The sequence below is a fragment of the Schistocerca nitens genome, chromosome 2 (assembly GCF_023898315.1).
Source record: "Schistocerca nitens isolate TAMUIC-IGC-003100 chromosome 2, iqSchNite1.1, whole genome shotgun sequence".
Lineage (NCBI taxonomy): Eukaryota > Metazoa > Arthropoda > Insecta > Orthoptera > Acrididae > Schistocerca > Schistocerca nitens.
In genome coordinates, this window is record NC_064615.1 from 734,037,621 (window position 1) to 734,054,100 (window position 16,480).

General features: G+C 40.2%; 1 protein-coding gene across 1 annotated transcript in view; it reads left to right on the forward strand.

Moving 5' to 3' along the window:
- The window catches only part of LOC126236937 (cholinesterase 1-like), an 84,209-nt gene that overhangs the window by 51,919 nt on the left and 15,810 nt on the right, over positions 1-16,480 (forward strand). Inside the window, exons 8-9 of the mRNA XM_049946627.1 lie at positions 3,815-3,996; positions 9,661-9,793. Coding sequence (XP_049802584.1) covers positions 3,815-3,996; positions 9,661-9,793 — 315 coding nt within the window. The remainder of the gene's footprint in view (positions 1-3,814; positions 3,997-9,660; positions 9,794-16,480) is intronic.

Sequence of the window (16,480 nt, forward strand, 5' to 3'; positions counted from 1 at the left end):
AAAAAAATTATCTACTCTGCCAAGTCTTTTTAGAACATTGGCTTCTCGTTCTTGTCTTTCCTTCGATAATTTCCGAAATGCCGTCCAATTTAATTTTAAATGTTTGTTTTTTTCACTGTTATTCATGTTAAGGCACTTACAGGACTGTCAACCAACAGTAAAAAAAAAAGAATTGTAAAAGGAAAAAAAGAAAGACTGTATCCAGTTTCAATCGTACTACACCGCACATGAGCACAAAGCTTTTTTCTTTAAACACGGCACACGAGCACAAATATTGTTCCTTTGAACACGGAGCGATGAACTGACCAACTCTGATTACCCAACTTAACTGTGTTATGAAAGAACGACAATGCACAATAATTTAATTTCATTGTCGCCTGCCGGTAGGAATTCGTCTCGTATGAAAACAGGACAGTCTCTTTTTTGGTTCTGTTTCCCGCGTCGCCGGAATTTTTACTGGGACGCGGATACGTTCTAAATATTCATGACATTGTCTTTTTAATTTAAAAAGGAAATAATTTTGGCAATTTGTTGCAGTGAGGTGTGCTGAATCGACTCTTACTCCACTTTTTCTTATAACATTTTAGCGGTTTCTGTGGGCAGACTACAAAGTTTAAGTATTCTTGTTGGCAGTTGATGTGGTGTGTTGTCATTTGCGTGAACACTGATGTTGTCTACAAGCAAATGGACCTTTTGTTCCAAAATAAAATAAAAATAACATTTTTTTCGAAGAAAAAAAGCTTAGTTAAGAAGTTTAATATGAAATTTGCAATGCTTCGTACCATTCGATTGCACTTAGTGGGGAACTTTGATATCATGCAGGCTGCAACACAATAAATGAGACAAACGAAAGTTTGTTTCTTATTCTTTTTTCTCCAAAAAAAGTAACTAAGTAAATAAATAAATAAAATTTCTAAACTGTTGTGAAGTGTATTTCACACATTATTAGATATTCTGCTTATGATCTTTTCGTATAAACATGTGTTTAAAAATGTAAAACATTCCCAGTATCAACATGTTTTGTTAAAAGGATGTCATTAAATCAAAGCACAGATATTGAAGACCACAGAGCTTTCATGGGGGGTTGACTTGATACTTCCTCGTAATTTCTACAAGAAATTTAAGTAGAGTCGGGTTTTACATACTGAGGCCCACACATGCTACAGTATTTAAGAAACTGCTGATTAGTTTATCATAGCTTTTGAGGGGTCTCCGTATTTTCACGGGGAAAATATGGTAGGGTTAAGTAGAAGCCGACAACATTCTCGGAACAATAACGTTTCGAACATTGTATTGTAGATTGCCAGCCTGACAGCTTACTTCAAAAATTTTGAACAAACATGAAGATGATACCCAACAGAAACCCAATGCTAAATTTCCGTTCAGTCACCAAGTAAACTATGTATATTCCCAAGCTTGTATTGTCGAATTTCGTTCTTAAGGCTTATTTAAACTAGCAAGTTGTTTAACAATGTTAAAAATTTCAGTCCTTTGTAAGTGCAGTTATTTTAAAACGTAAAAGATGAACATGAGTACAGAGCAAAAAAGGCCGCTCCCTTAAGGTGCCGGCCCTAGGTTCGTGCCTAGTGGGCCTGTATGCAAATCCGCTACTGTGGCTGACTAGTAATTTTGTGAGTACTGTTATACCATTTGATACGCGAACCTGAACAACATGTGCCGAAAGTAAAGCACAATACGAAGACTGTTTTGAACAATACAGTGGTTTAGTGGAAACGGTCCTGCTGGAGATGGTATGCCTTTGAACTGACCTCCCGGCCAGTTGGAGGACGCCTGAGAGTTTAACGTGGATTCCCAAGTACGGTACAACTCAGCATTTTTCGCATCAACATACATTGCCAGAGATGAAGGAAGTAATAAGTGTCGCATAAGTTTGACCGTGGATCGAACCTAAGACCATCGGACTAGAAGTATGGCACTTAGCCATTCAGCCACACAATATGTGTTTGCCTTTGCGTAGCTTTCTTTAAGTGAGAATGTGATCATTTCAGAAGGCTAAACAACAATTACTTCAAACAGACTGTTTACAATTTATTTTGTTGCTGAAAGTTTACTTGAATTTTTGGAAAATACGTCTCACAAACAAAGTTAACTTTTTACTTATTGTGTGTAGGTTACACAGATATAATTGTCGTTCTTTCTGTTGTTGTGTGTCGATTGATTACATGTTTTAATCGGTCTTTTGAGTGATCGTTCTCAATTGTACTTGTCACCGATAGAAGTTAGTGTTTACCAGTGTATTCAGGCAGTTCAGATCATAAATATTATCGTGAATTAATCATTTACTTTACTATTTGGTAAAGAATTTACAATCGTGGTCCCAATTGTCTCTTAATTCTGTAAGGGTAATATAAGGGGAACAGGAGGCCAAAACACTAAAACGTACAGTAGAAGTAGCGTAACCAAACCTAGATTCTAAGTAGAAGGGACTTTCTTAAAGAACGATTAGATGTAACTTCAAGATGATAATTCGCACAAACACATGGCTGAAAATACCCAAGATCGGTAAGAACGTGAATGAAATAACAGCGCTCACATGACTACTACAGTCGACAGATTTGATACATCCACTTATTCCGACATATAGAGGAAGAACTGAATTTTTGCTTCTTGAAAAACACGTCAATGAAATGGAACAGTTGCTTTTTCGTGGAGGGGTATAATAACTAATGGATCATCATGATCAAAGTGATCCATTGACACCAACTGACGGATTTTAGTGTGCTCTATACTCTTCTACACATTACCGCTTTAGAAAAAAAATATTTCTTCTTTCTGCTTGTTTTCTAATGAAACAAACCAATTTCGGTTTTCCTGAGGTCATGCTATCCAGTTGCATTAATCTTGCGTTTGCGTACTTCTATCTCTCCGGACTTCCATTTCATCTTCATTGCGGTCATAATTACGTCTTTTATTCCAGCCTGTTTCCTTATCCCTTTCTATAATTAATATACATGTCACTTTTGTCAGCTTAATAGTTATCATTCTGCAAATGGTATTCATGTTAAAAGACTGTGTCTCAGTTTCATGAATGAAAACATATACTAATCAGCGAGTGAAACTTTTAGATATCAGATATGTAGGTAGTTGAATTATGAAAACAAAATGGTTAAAATGGCTCTAAGCACTATGGGACTTAACATATGAGGTCATCAGTCCCCTAGAACGTAGAGATAAACCTATCTAACCTAAGGACATCACACACATCCATGCCCGAGGCAGGAATCTAACCTGCGATCGTAGCGGTCGCGCGGTTTCATATTGAAGCACCTAAGAACCTCTCGGCCACACCGGCCGGCAATTATGAAAACAATATTTACTAGTTGTTTACCAAAAGCACTGCAAACCAATTCTATTCTGGTCTTTATATCTCTTATTGTCCATCCTGGTACTTTTTCGAATGCGCTAAATAAGAAAGCTGAACTGGTGATACCACTCCATTGTTCCTTTTCAGTATTTTCTTTACGATTTGGTTATACCTCATTTTTGCATAATTTTTTTTTTCAAACCTCGGCTGGTTTCAGATTTCCTCCATTAAACTCTACTATTCGTTATTCAAGTGTATCTGCTCCAGAGGCAAACGGTTTAATGCTATCAGCAAAGCGAAGGTGAATGAAAACCATAAACTCAGTGAAAGCACACAAACTGTCTAACCAGCACTAGAGGATCACAAAAGACAGAGAAAAAATCGTTACAGATCATGTCACGCTTCCTTATCGGCTACAGAAGATTTTAACAGGTAAGATTAAAAAATGTGCTTCTCTGTACATAAAAACCCTGTGTTCTTTGTTGACAGCTGGTGGTTCATTATCCACGGAGGCCAAAATAGAGAACCTGAACGAGAACTTTGGCGAAATTGTGGGCTGTGATCTACGACTTCCAACGAAGGAAGAGCGTGTGGAAGGAGCAGAGTCCGTCAAAAAATTCTACTACAACGGCAGCGACATCACACTCAAGGACAACTACACCACCGCTCTGGTAAGCCACACCAACTTACATGTGAGTAGCCGCTCGAACATTTTTAACTGTGCCGATCTTCACTACATATTTCTTGAATCGTACTGGACTGGATCTCATTTATGAGTTGAATGTATCGACATCACTAACTTACCGATTTTCCTGTCTGTCTCCAGAAGAATTCGCCATTTTCACATGCCCCTTCTGGATGATTTAAATAATTCTATTTGATAAAACAAGTTCTCCACTCTGTAGTTACTTCATTTCAAGTGTCCTAGAAACGTGATCAAAACTCTTGGAAACTGAAAAGACGTGATGTAGACGTGATGTATCTGTTACGGGAAGAGGAGAGCAAACCACATTGTGTTAATGACGTTACATGTATCCGCTAAAAAATGAAGCAAAATGCAGAAAGGCCTGCTGAAAGTTGACGCTTGGAACAGATATTGGCAGACGGCATTCTAAATGAAGAAATGTATCGTATTGCGAATACTAGATGAGAAGACACGCTATTGTTCGATTACGCAACTGCCGAACAATCGATGAAAACAATTCCATCCATTAAATACGTGGATAAAAGTATACGAAAAGATTTAGAGTGGAACGGCCACGTAAATCTAAGAGTAGGAAAGGCACATGCCAGACTGAGGTTCATTGGATACATTTTCAGGGAATGTAGTTCACAAACGTTCAGCACATCATACAGGGCATCCCAAGAGGAATAATTAGTACTCATGGACAAGACAGGAACGATCATTCGAAGTAAAGATGTCTAGTAAACATGGGCTTTAAAAAGCATACCTTAAGACCTATGAGTACTTCTTCATCTTCTACACAATGAAAGAAATCTCTTCTACTACAAGCTTTTTGCTTTCCTTATTTTGGAAGGAGGTAGTATGGACCAAAACAATGGGAGACTGGTCTGGTCATCGTGCTAATCAGTATGAGTAACGAACGTCCTGGAGATAATGTCGTGGAAAGTATGATGTTTGTATAGTGCTTTACCCTGCTGGAGGAACACCAGTTGAATGAACTGGTTAACATTCAAGATGTATCTTGCAACATTGACTGTTCCCTCAACAAGCATCATATGTGCAAAACCGTTGTGCGATATGGCTCCCTACTTCCTGATGTTCAGGTTTGGTCCTATGTAGAGCTGTTATATACACTCCAGCAATGGGTTGTTTTCTGGTCCACGTAACACAAGTGACTATCGCCAACGCACTGGCAAATTCAGCCCTCGTAACTAAATATTACTTTACGTCTTTCACTAGACCATCGGAGATTTGTTACCTAATGATGCGTTGCGAAAGGAAATTTTCAGGGAGGTTCCCATGCTCATAGTACAGCTACAAGTGAGTAGTTACTCATGGTCGTAACTGCGTGCAACGTTCGTCGCAATCTGTGTTGCGTTCATCGTTTAATCAATATTGGCTGCTCGTCTGTGCGACATCCCACGAGTGATTGCGTATGACGTCGAAACGTGCTCTTGCTTTTTGTCCACCTGAAGTGTACAGCTATCCACGCTAAGACCTAGTTATTATTCTGTTGAATCCAGGAACTGTAGATGTCGGTGTTTTTCTGATACTTCTACTAAGTTCACTAACACGAACTGCTACTGTAACCAGTCTTTCTACAAGTCAAATATAATTTTTGTGAGCTCACATTGATCAGGATATCGCTGGTTTGATTCCTGCCATAGACTTTTTTTTTACGATGGAAAGGTGTGGAAGAAGCTTCCCCAGCACTGCGAGTGAATCTAAGAAGCTCCTCATTACAATGAGCAGTGTCGTTGATTCACAAGTCGCCGAAGTTAAATTAAACTTCACAATGTGTATTTGGCTGTAAACCATTGTATATTCATTTAATGCATTACCAGAGTTACGGGTATAGTTCGTAAGCGATAATGATAGTAATTACATACAAGATACACTGCAGTTTCGATCTCTAGTTTCCTATTTTAAGTGCCTAAACATGCAAGCTAAAGGTAACATCCGCGGATGGGAGTTTCTCGATGCAAAAGCCGATGGAAAGATGCTCATGCTCGTATTGGCCGTTTAAGGGGAGGAGAAGTAACAGCATACAGCTCTCATTACAAACCTTGCTTAAGTTCCAAACGGTAGCACAATACTGATGCCTATTTATACGACCTACATTGTAACACAATCAGAGGATGTGACCGATTTGACACTTACCAGTAGCGAAACTGTCATCTCCTGTAGTGGCCATTCTCTTATTAATGGGTAGTGAGAGGACTATATTTTACTAACAACTGTGCCAATCTCTCGTTCGGGAGCACTTCAGGTATAGCATAATTCTGGTTGAAGGAAATCGTCTATAAAACAAGGATCTGACACAAAAAATCTGCGAGCATGGACTGCGGATAGTTATTTAAAAGTCTTTTTGTAGCCTTAAATGTGGATCTGACTGTCTAAATACACGCAGTTCGTCCGATGACTACAGTTCAAAGTGAAAGAGTGAAGACACTTCCAAAGAGCAAAATAATTCTCTTCACTACGTAACATTCATTAAATGACTGCGAAAGCTTCACTGCAGTGTGAAATGTTAAATTAATCTCATTTACACGTCCATCCTTCCAAAAATAAAGGTCCTCTCTTGAAACTAAACTTATTGAACATATTTTGAATGAAGATTTGCACTCAATGCGCCTTATGAAGACTCATTTTAATGTAATTCTTAATCAGACACTATTAAGGCCATTTCAATGTTCTCAATTATGACCTGGCACACTAAGGAATTAGCTCAGGTCCAACGGAAAAAAATTATATCAAAAAATACATTAGAATATAACTAATGTCTTCTTCTTTTCTCTCTCTCTCTCTCTTTTCTCCAGACTGCCTACACAGCTCACGATGCGTACAACCAGGGACGTTTCCCTGGTACGTTGACATTCTACGTGGCGGCCTGTGCTTGCATGAAACATTTTTCAAAAATGCTTATGCCCACTATATGCGTTTATTCCATAAATCAGAAAACACTTCTGCAGCAACGTCTAGCATTATTACGTCGTAGGAGATAATAGAAAGAGGCATGTACGGCGGATACGTTACACTGTTTTCGATCGACGATGGGAGTAGTGGAGGCGGTATAAAATTCTCAACAACCAGCCTCTGTGCATATACCAAACCTCTCAGCTGTGAGTTATGGAATGAAGCGAAGCGACATTTTCGTTGCAGCTGAACGGTGGAATTACGCGCCGTCCCCTTTTGTGCTTTTCTAAAGAACGAGACTACCGCCCGCACGGCGTTTCAAATCAGAAACACTACAGTGCAACCTACAGTCACTGATCACTATCATCAATGCCACACAGTGTTACATGTTAGAGACATAAGCGGTCGCAGTAGCGAGCACCGAGTCTCACGAAAAGTAAAGTATTATGACTCTGTCCTAGCAGGCTAAAGCGCATGCATCTGAAAAGACCGGACAGGCTTAACAGTCTCCTCCTCCCCCTCCCCTCTCTCACCATCTCCTCTCCCCCGCTCCCTCTCGCCATATCCTCCTCCACCCTCTCTCTGCGCCGGCCAGGGTGGCTGAGCGGTTCTAGGCGATGCAGTCTGGAACCGCCCGACCGCTACGCATGGATGTGTGTGATGTACTTATATTAGTTAGGTTTAAGTAGTTCTAAGTTCTAGGGGACTGATAACCTCATCAATTAAGTCCCATAGTGCTCAGGGCCATTTGAACCATTTGAACCTCTCTCTGCCCATATTCTCCTACCCCACTTCCTCTGTCCTCCTCTTCCTTCTCCCTCTATCTCTGTCCATCTTCTACTGCACCCTTTCTCTGTTCATCCCCTCCTCTCCCCTTACTCTGTCTACTTAGACAGTCGGACAGCAGCTGCTTATGAAGATCTTGAATAACGATACCAATTGGAACCAACAGCTGTATTGTAATAAACGACGTTGGATTATAATAGAGCTGTCAGTTTAAATTATCATTATTCAAGGACACCCAAATTAAATGGCACCCAAAACCATTACCCTGGCTGTCGGACCACATGGTGTTTGACAGTCAAGTTGGTATACCACCGCCATCTGCGTCGTCTCTACACACGTCTACGCTGAGCACTGGAGCTTAGTTCGAAGAGGCAGATTCCAGGCCGAATATACACGACACCACTGCAAACGGACTTGCTGCTGTACCATGGTCAATGGTAGTTGGCGCAAGGGGAGCCATGATACCAGCCCCCTTTCGGTGAGCCACCTATTAATGGTCCTTGTGGTCACCGAAGCACCAGTTACACGTCGGATCGATGATAAGATGAATCCGGGGATCTAGTGCCTCTCTGATTATTCCTCTTCCTAACGTTCTACTGGCTGTCTAGGTCGACCGCTTCCTTCTTGACACTGGCTCGGGTGATGGATCACCCATTCCTGCCTGCATCGTCGAACAGTGTCATTGATTCTGTTGAAATGTCGAGCGATTCGCTGATTAATCGAAACGGCCTCTTTGGGCCCAACTGCACGTCCTGTCTCAAATGATGACGCCTGCGTATATTGTTGACGTGCCTTTCTGCGAGGCATAGTTACTGTCGAACTGAGTACACGGAATTAAATTCACAAAGACTTTATGGCCTTAGCATACAATCGTCCCCTCTTTAGTGTTTGCTATCATTGCCAGCTGTGCTGGTGGAATTGCGCTACAAAGTCACACTATCACGCATCGTGCACCAAAGGTATTTTAAAAAAAATAGATGTGGGGCGTGTATTACACGTAAATTCGCTTGGTTCCCTAGTGAATTTCGTCCTACAGTTCCGTTTCCATGAAGCTCGAAGTTTATGAAGTCGTATCTTTTGAACCTATCGTACTCTGAAATAATTTTGCCGGTAAATTCAGTGATATATGCAGATACTGTTTGCAGAATCAATTGCGAAGAGAGTTAGTAATACAGAGTTAATAAATGAAAACCAGATTTTTTCATATGTCTCAGTGCTTATGACCCCATATTTTATGAACTATATCTCGTACATTAATATACTCTGGCAGGTACATTCAACGGTGTATGTGAGTAGTGCGTGAAAAATGTGTAGCGAATGGTGTTAGCAGTAACAAAGAAATAAATTAAAATCTCAGGCCTGGTGCAGCAGTTTTAGTGCATGAACAGCGAATGTGTAAAAAACGATAAACTTTTTTCCTTTCAGCAATTTGTGGGGGCTTTCAGTGAGGAAGAAATCTCGCAAGGGCTTGGAATTATGTGAAAAGTTGGTTTCAACTCACGAAGTGCTCTCATTCTCAAATGGGGGCTGAGTAAAGTCTGGTTATCTGACCATCTGAGCTAAACTCATTTTTTACCCCCACATTCATTCCGTTGAGAGGTACGTGGATCTTACCCGCACACTGATTCTTCCCAGATAATAAATTACTTTGAAATCGATCCAGTGTTTCAGGAAGAGGTGTGCAACATGCAGACATGTATCCATTTTTATAATATGTATGGATTAATGTTAACAGTGGCCTTTAATCGTTTTTGGTGATCACTAAAAAGACGTTTATTTATTTTTACTGTGCTAAATTCTTGAAATATCGACACTAAATTTACCTTTCAATTATGTCCATTTTCTGTGCATCTTCCGCGTAATAATAATCGAATAAGAATATTGCACGTGTGTTTATTGGCTTCTGACTACACTACAATATTTATGATGCTTTAATTACATTTTGCAGTTCGACTCGCACCTCTTCTTCGTGGAGGGGCTGGACGCCGCCATCAGGAGCATGTCCCGGTTATCCTCGCAGCCTGTCTACTACTACCAGTTTTCGTTCGTCGGTCCTCGCAGCGCGTATCCTGGCGGCCCTGGTATTCAAATAAAATAATTAGAAATTTCTCTCACTTATTATCATATTTAGTAATTTAAGGTGTTTCACCACAAGAAAGTAACTGCCATTCTGATAATTTTCCTAATACGTTCTGAGAATAATACCATAGAAAAGACAAACAACACAAAATAATTTTTCTTTCCGTATCGACTAATCTTCACTGACAACAATACAGTACTCGCAAGTTTAGAAAATTGCTTGAAATTTTCGGCGAAAGCTTCTTTTCCCAAAACGAATCCCTGTGGTTACATGTTTGAAATGCCCCTCAAAATGTGATGCAGACAACAGTGATATGAATTTTTGTTAGAGACTTCATAGAAGTGGTAGTAACTAAATTGGTAATTTATAGAAAAAGAAGGATCACAGGTGAAATTCCCATCAACCAATCAATTAATAGATATTTACGAATAATGCGGTTAAAAATGACATGGCTGATACCCGATTCCTTCAACACCACTATTAAAGAACTTTTTCCCATCAACTGTAACACTTGTTAGACGTTAATCTGTCATTATGTTTGTTGGCGTTTGATTCAAACGAGGCTCATCAGCAACAATATTCAGGCCATTTTGAGGTGTTTGAGCCAGCCACACAAACATTTTTTCCTCAGGAATATGTTTCGCATGCTTCATCACCACTTTCTTCGTCTTCGCGACAGTTTCCCCATTCTGGAAAGATACACGGTGTTCATCTATTTTCCCAGTGAACTAAAAAACCACGCTTCACACTCGTTGCAAGTACTCGCACATTCGACTGCCAGCAGCAAGCAACTCCAGCCCGGTTTATTCAACGCTATCGGGTTTTCCGGATACATTTTTTGCATATTGTGGTAAAAATTTTGTAGCTCCACTACGGGAACCTATTTTATGGGGTGATTTTTCGTGAGACAGTTTTAGGCATTTCATTTATGTACCAACGTTGTTCGATATGCTACGCTACCCAGCTAGATGAGCTTTTTCATATTTACTACATTTCTCATGTACAAATAGAGTACTTAAGGCAGCAAATTGTAGCCAGACGGATAAAAGTAACTCGTATTAGTGCAAAACTTTCACTCCATAAATTAATTTGGTTTATTGCACCCGCTGCAGGATTTTATTTAATAAACACCAAAACGACATTCAGTTGATACAAATTGTGTATTCTAACCCTTGATTAATTTATGGTAGTTCACAAAATCGGAGTTGTTCAAACCAAAACAACTAGTATCTTCCTATCAAAACAAAAATTTGTAAACAACATAATGTCGATCCCATTAAAGATGGTGAAGTGTCATATCCCTGGGTGTTACTTATCCTGACTTTGGGACAAAATGAACATGGCTTTCATGCAGTATGCGGCAGACCGTAGTATGTACAGGTGTATGTGGAATACCTGTAGCCATACCAAACAGGACCAGGTATCTGACATCAATGATTCTCATTATCATCATTTATGGTGACTACCATCATCCACAATGGTCATTCAGTTCAAGCTAAAACATCACACGTCAGGTGCAGAGGCAAAATGATCAACAGCAGGAGTGCATAAAATTCTTGCAGTCTGCAGAAATTTGTCCTTTGTATGCATTTGCATTAGATGTCTATATCAAGTTCAGAGTCCCGCTAATCGTAAAATGTGCTAGCAATTTTCATTGGACTTGAGCAAAGCACTCTTAACCCTCGTGAAAAAGTGCAAACGTTTCGAAAAATGTTCCTTCTGGAAGTACTCCAGTGTATAGCTTGCTTTTCCATTTCGCTCCCAGGATCTGCCGGTTCCGTATCTCTTTTGAACCTGGTGCTTGCAGCCCTTAGAGAAGTGGTTCCCAACCTGGGGTAATAACCCCCTGAGGAGTAAAACGAAATTTTCTGAGAAGTAAAAACTAAACGATTCGATTCGGTTTCAGTCACGAAACTAAATTATTTTCAAAATATCATTACCGTCATCACAATTTTATAATACTCTAGTTTTGGTTTTATGAATTATCAGTAATTTCTTTCTCTTAATTAGTAGCATTAATCAGTCAAGGTCACAGTTTCTTCACATTGTACACTTACTAATACATATCTTCGGCTTTGTCACATACATCACTGACGATAAAAGTGGGGTCGAGCGGTTTTAGGCGCTACAGTCTGGACCCCGCGACCGCTACTGTCGCAGGTTCAAATCCTGCCTCGGGCATGGATGTGTGTGATGTCCTTAGGTTAGTTAGGTTGAAGTAGTTCTGAGTCCCATAGTGCTCAGAGCCATTTTGATTTGATAAAAGTGGTTAGATAAACCCTCTGCCAGGCATTCAAGCTTAAATTGTAGAATAGTCATGTAGGTGTATATTTAACAAATGAATAAGAAATTTAATTTTTCTGTAATTGCTTTCGAGTGGAGTTTCATTACAAATTTTAGTTTGCTATTTAGATGTGCCTAACTAGAAGAGCATAAAGACAAGTAAGAATGGATCTCACAGAAAAATAGATGTCTCCACTGTTCTAATGGTGCTGGCATTTCTTTAATATGGTCGAAAATTCAGCGACCATTGTGCACAGCGAACCGGACGGAGCTCTCTCACTAGGGCAGTGATTCCCAACCTTTGTTAGACAGTTACCCCTGAGTGCAGTTATACGTTTAGCTGTACCCCTGCCTATGCCCTGCCGTCTGTTACCCTCCTCCCCCACATTATCACCAGCTTTAGCACTTGGCTGGCCTGTAGAACGAAACACTTTTCTTGGAACACTTTTATTTTTAAAATGATACCGTTCCACTCTCGTATAGCGCACGGGAAAAATGAACACAAATATTTCCATGAGAGTTTTGATTTCCTTTATTTTACACTAATGGCTATTAAAATTGCTACACCACGAAGATGACGTGCTACAGACGCGAAATTTAACCGGCAGGAAGAAGATACTGTGATATACAAATGATTAGCTTCTCCCAGCATTCAGACAAGGTTGCCGCCGTTGGCGACACCTACAACATGCTGACATGAGGAAAGTTTCCAACCGATTTCTCATACACAAACAGCAGTTGACCGGCGTTGCCTGGTGAAACGTTGTTGTGATGCCTTGTCTAAGGAGGAGAAATGCGTACCATCACGTTTCCGACTTTGATAAAGGTCGGATTGTAGCCTATCGCGATTGCGGTTTATCGTAATACGATATTGCTGATCGCGTTGATTGAGATCCCGTGACTGTTAGCAGAATATGGAATCGGTGGGTTCTAAACGGAAAATCGTGCTGGATTGTGCAGCCACGTTTCGATCCCTGAGTCAACAGATGGGGACGTTTGCAAGACATTAACCATCTGCACGAATAGTTCGATGACGTTTGCAGCAGGATGGGCTATCACCTTGGAGACCATGGCTGCGGTTAGCCTTGATGCTGCATCACAGACAGGAGCGCCTGCGATGCTGCACTCAATGACGAACCTGGGTGCACGAATGGCAAAACGTCATTTTTTCGGATGAATCGAGGTTCTGTTTAAAACATCATGATGGTCGCATCCGTGTTTGGCGACATCGCGGTGAACGCACATTGGAAGCGTGTATTCGTCATCGCCATACTGGCGTATCACCCAGTGTAATGGTATGGGGTGCCATTCGTTACACGTGTCGGTCACCTCTTGTTCGCACTGACGACATTTTGAACAGTGGACGTTACATTTCATATGTGTTACGACCCGTGGCTCTACCCTTCATTTGATCCCTGCGAAACCCTACGTTTCAGCAGAATAATGCACTACCGCATGTTGCAGTTCCTGTATGGGCCTTTCTGGATACAAAAAATGTTCGACTGCTGCCCTGGCCAGCACATTCTCCAGATCTCTCACCAATTGGAAACGTCTGCTCAATGATGGCCGAGCAACTGGCTCGTCACAATACGCCAGTCACTACTCTTGATGAACTGTGGTGTTGTGTTGAAGCTGCATGGGCAGCTGTACCTGTACACGCCATCCAAGCTCTGTTTGACTCGATGCCCAGGCGTATCAAGGCCGTTATTACGGCCAGAGGTGGTTGTTCTGGGTACTGATTTCTCAGGATCAATGCACCCAAATTGTGTGAAAATGTAATCACATGTCAGTTCCACTATAATATATTTGTCCAATGAATACCGGTTTATCATTTGCATTTCTTCTTGGTGTAGCAAATTTAATGGCCAGAAGTGTATTAATATGGTCATTTCTTCAAATATATGTGGGTGTCAATAAAATACTCTCGCACTCGGAGGAAAAAGTTGGTGATGGGAGCTTGGTAAATAGATCTCTCCTCAACGCAAAACATGATTATTTTAATGATTGCCAACCAGCGCGCGTGTCTTATCAGCGACAAATTCTCGACTCTTTCTCCGTCAATCCTATCTGGTAAGGACCTCATTATCACATCAGGACTGTACCAGAGGAGGGACAAGGGTAGTGAGGACGGACTCTGTAGTTGATGTTTTAAGGGTTTTAGCAATAAAACACAGTCTTTGGTTCGCTTTCCCCAATACATCTTCTATGTGATCGTTCCAATTAAAGTTGTCGTAATTGTTATCCTTAGGTATTTAGTTAATTGACAGCCTTTAGATGTGTGGCATTTCTCGTGTAGCCGAAATTTAGCGGATTCCTTTTATTACTCAAGGGGAGAACTTCATTATTTAGACAGATATCATGTCTAAATCATTTCGCAATTTGTTCTGACAATCTGATGACTTTACAAGTTGACAAATGACAGCATCATCCGCAAACAATCTAAGTGAGCTGCTCAGATTGGCTTCTAAACCGTTTATGTAGAGCAGGAACAGCTGAGGGCCTGTAACATTTCTTATGGGAACGCCAGATATTACTTCTGTTTTATTTATTTATTTAACCTGATCAGATTAGGGCCATCGGACCAGTGTTCCACACATGCAGTATTTCACACATCAGAGTTACCTCATGACAACAGTTTAAATGAGAAAATTAGATTACTCTAGTGACAATATGAATAAAGAGTGGTGACTAAGACCTAATAAAGAAACTGCGGCAGTATTTTTACAACAGGTGCTATACATACAGATTATGATAAAAGCAATAATAATAACAGTAAAAAAAAGTCAAATAATAATGATAAACATGACTAAGACCTAATAAAGTAAATGCTGGCAGTATTTTACAACAGGTGCTATACATACAGATTATGATAAAAGCAATAATAATAACAGTAAAAAAAGTCAAATAATAACGATAAACATGACTAAGACCTAATAAAGTAAATGATGGCAGTATTTTACAACAGGTGCTATACATACAGATCATGATAAAAGCAATAATAATAACAGTAAAAAATCAAATAATAATGATAAACATGAGAAAAATTGGCAATAGTAATGAAGATTTGTGCAGATGTACATTAATATCTTGGTGTGTAAAGTAGATGTTTACTAGTGTAGCGAGTTTTGGGGAAGGGAGATTTAAGGAGGGGGAAAGAGGGAAGTAATGAGGTGAAGTGCATTCATGTACAGAGGAAGGCATTACTGTTGCTTAAGTAGATACGTCATTAACTGTTTTTTGAAGTCGGACATGTTTTTAAGTTCTCTAACATAACGAGGGAGGTTATTCCATAGTCGTGTTCCTGCTACTGTAAAGAACTTGGAGAAGGTGACTGAGCGATGCAGTGGAACGGAGAGGATTTTATTATGATGGGAACGTGTGTTTCTGTCACGTTGTTCCGACATGAGCGTTAGGGACGAGGAGAGATATGAGGGACAGTGTACATTTATAAGGCAGTAGATGACACAGAGTGTATGGAAATCTCTGCGTTTGTCTGCATGCAGCCAGGACAATTTTGCATATGCTGGTGAAATGTGATCAAAAAGTTGAAAGTCACATATATATCGGACGCAGGCATTCATTACCAGTTCTAGACGTCGCGAATTTTCCTGAGAGAGGCCTTGTAGGATAATATCACTGTAGTCAATGATTGGGAGTATAAGCGTTTGTACCAATTTCTTTTTCAGATCGAGAGAGAAGAGTTTTTTTATATTTTTGTAGGACATGAAGGGATGCTGATGCTTTTTTGCACACTGAAGTTACGTGCTCTGTCCAATTTAGATTTTCATCTATTATAACTCCCAAACTCTTTGCTGAGGGAGAGAAGTTAATATTTGTTCCATTTAGGATAAGAGATGGTACGGATTCCCGATGTTTTGGTCTAATGAGCTTAGAGTGACCAACAAGTACCGCTTGAGTTTTAGATGGGTTTCGTTTTAGACCTATGTCGTGTGCCCATTTTGACAGTGCATCCAGGTCAGTATTGAAATTTTCAATAGCTTTCTTGAAATTGCTTGGTTTCGCACTTAGATACAACTGAAGGTCATCAGCACACATATGATATCTGCAATAGGTCAGAACCGATGACACATCATTGACATACAGAGAAAAGAGTATAGGACCTAATACTGAGGCTTGGGGAATGCCTGACACTACCTGCCGCCATTGTGATTTTATATTCCCAGACAGGACGCGTTGCTAACGAGACGTCATGTATGAGCGAAACCATTGCACTGCACTTGGTGAGAAATTTAGACCGCTAAGTTTGGCTAGTAAGATGTCGAAGTCGTCAGTATCAAATGCTTTGCTGAAATCTAAGAAGCAAATGATAGTCGCTTCTTGTCTGTCCATGGCAAGTTTCAGGTCATCTGTCACCTTTATCAGTGCGGATGTTGTGCTTCGATGT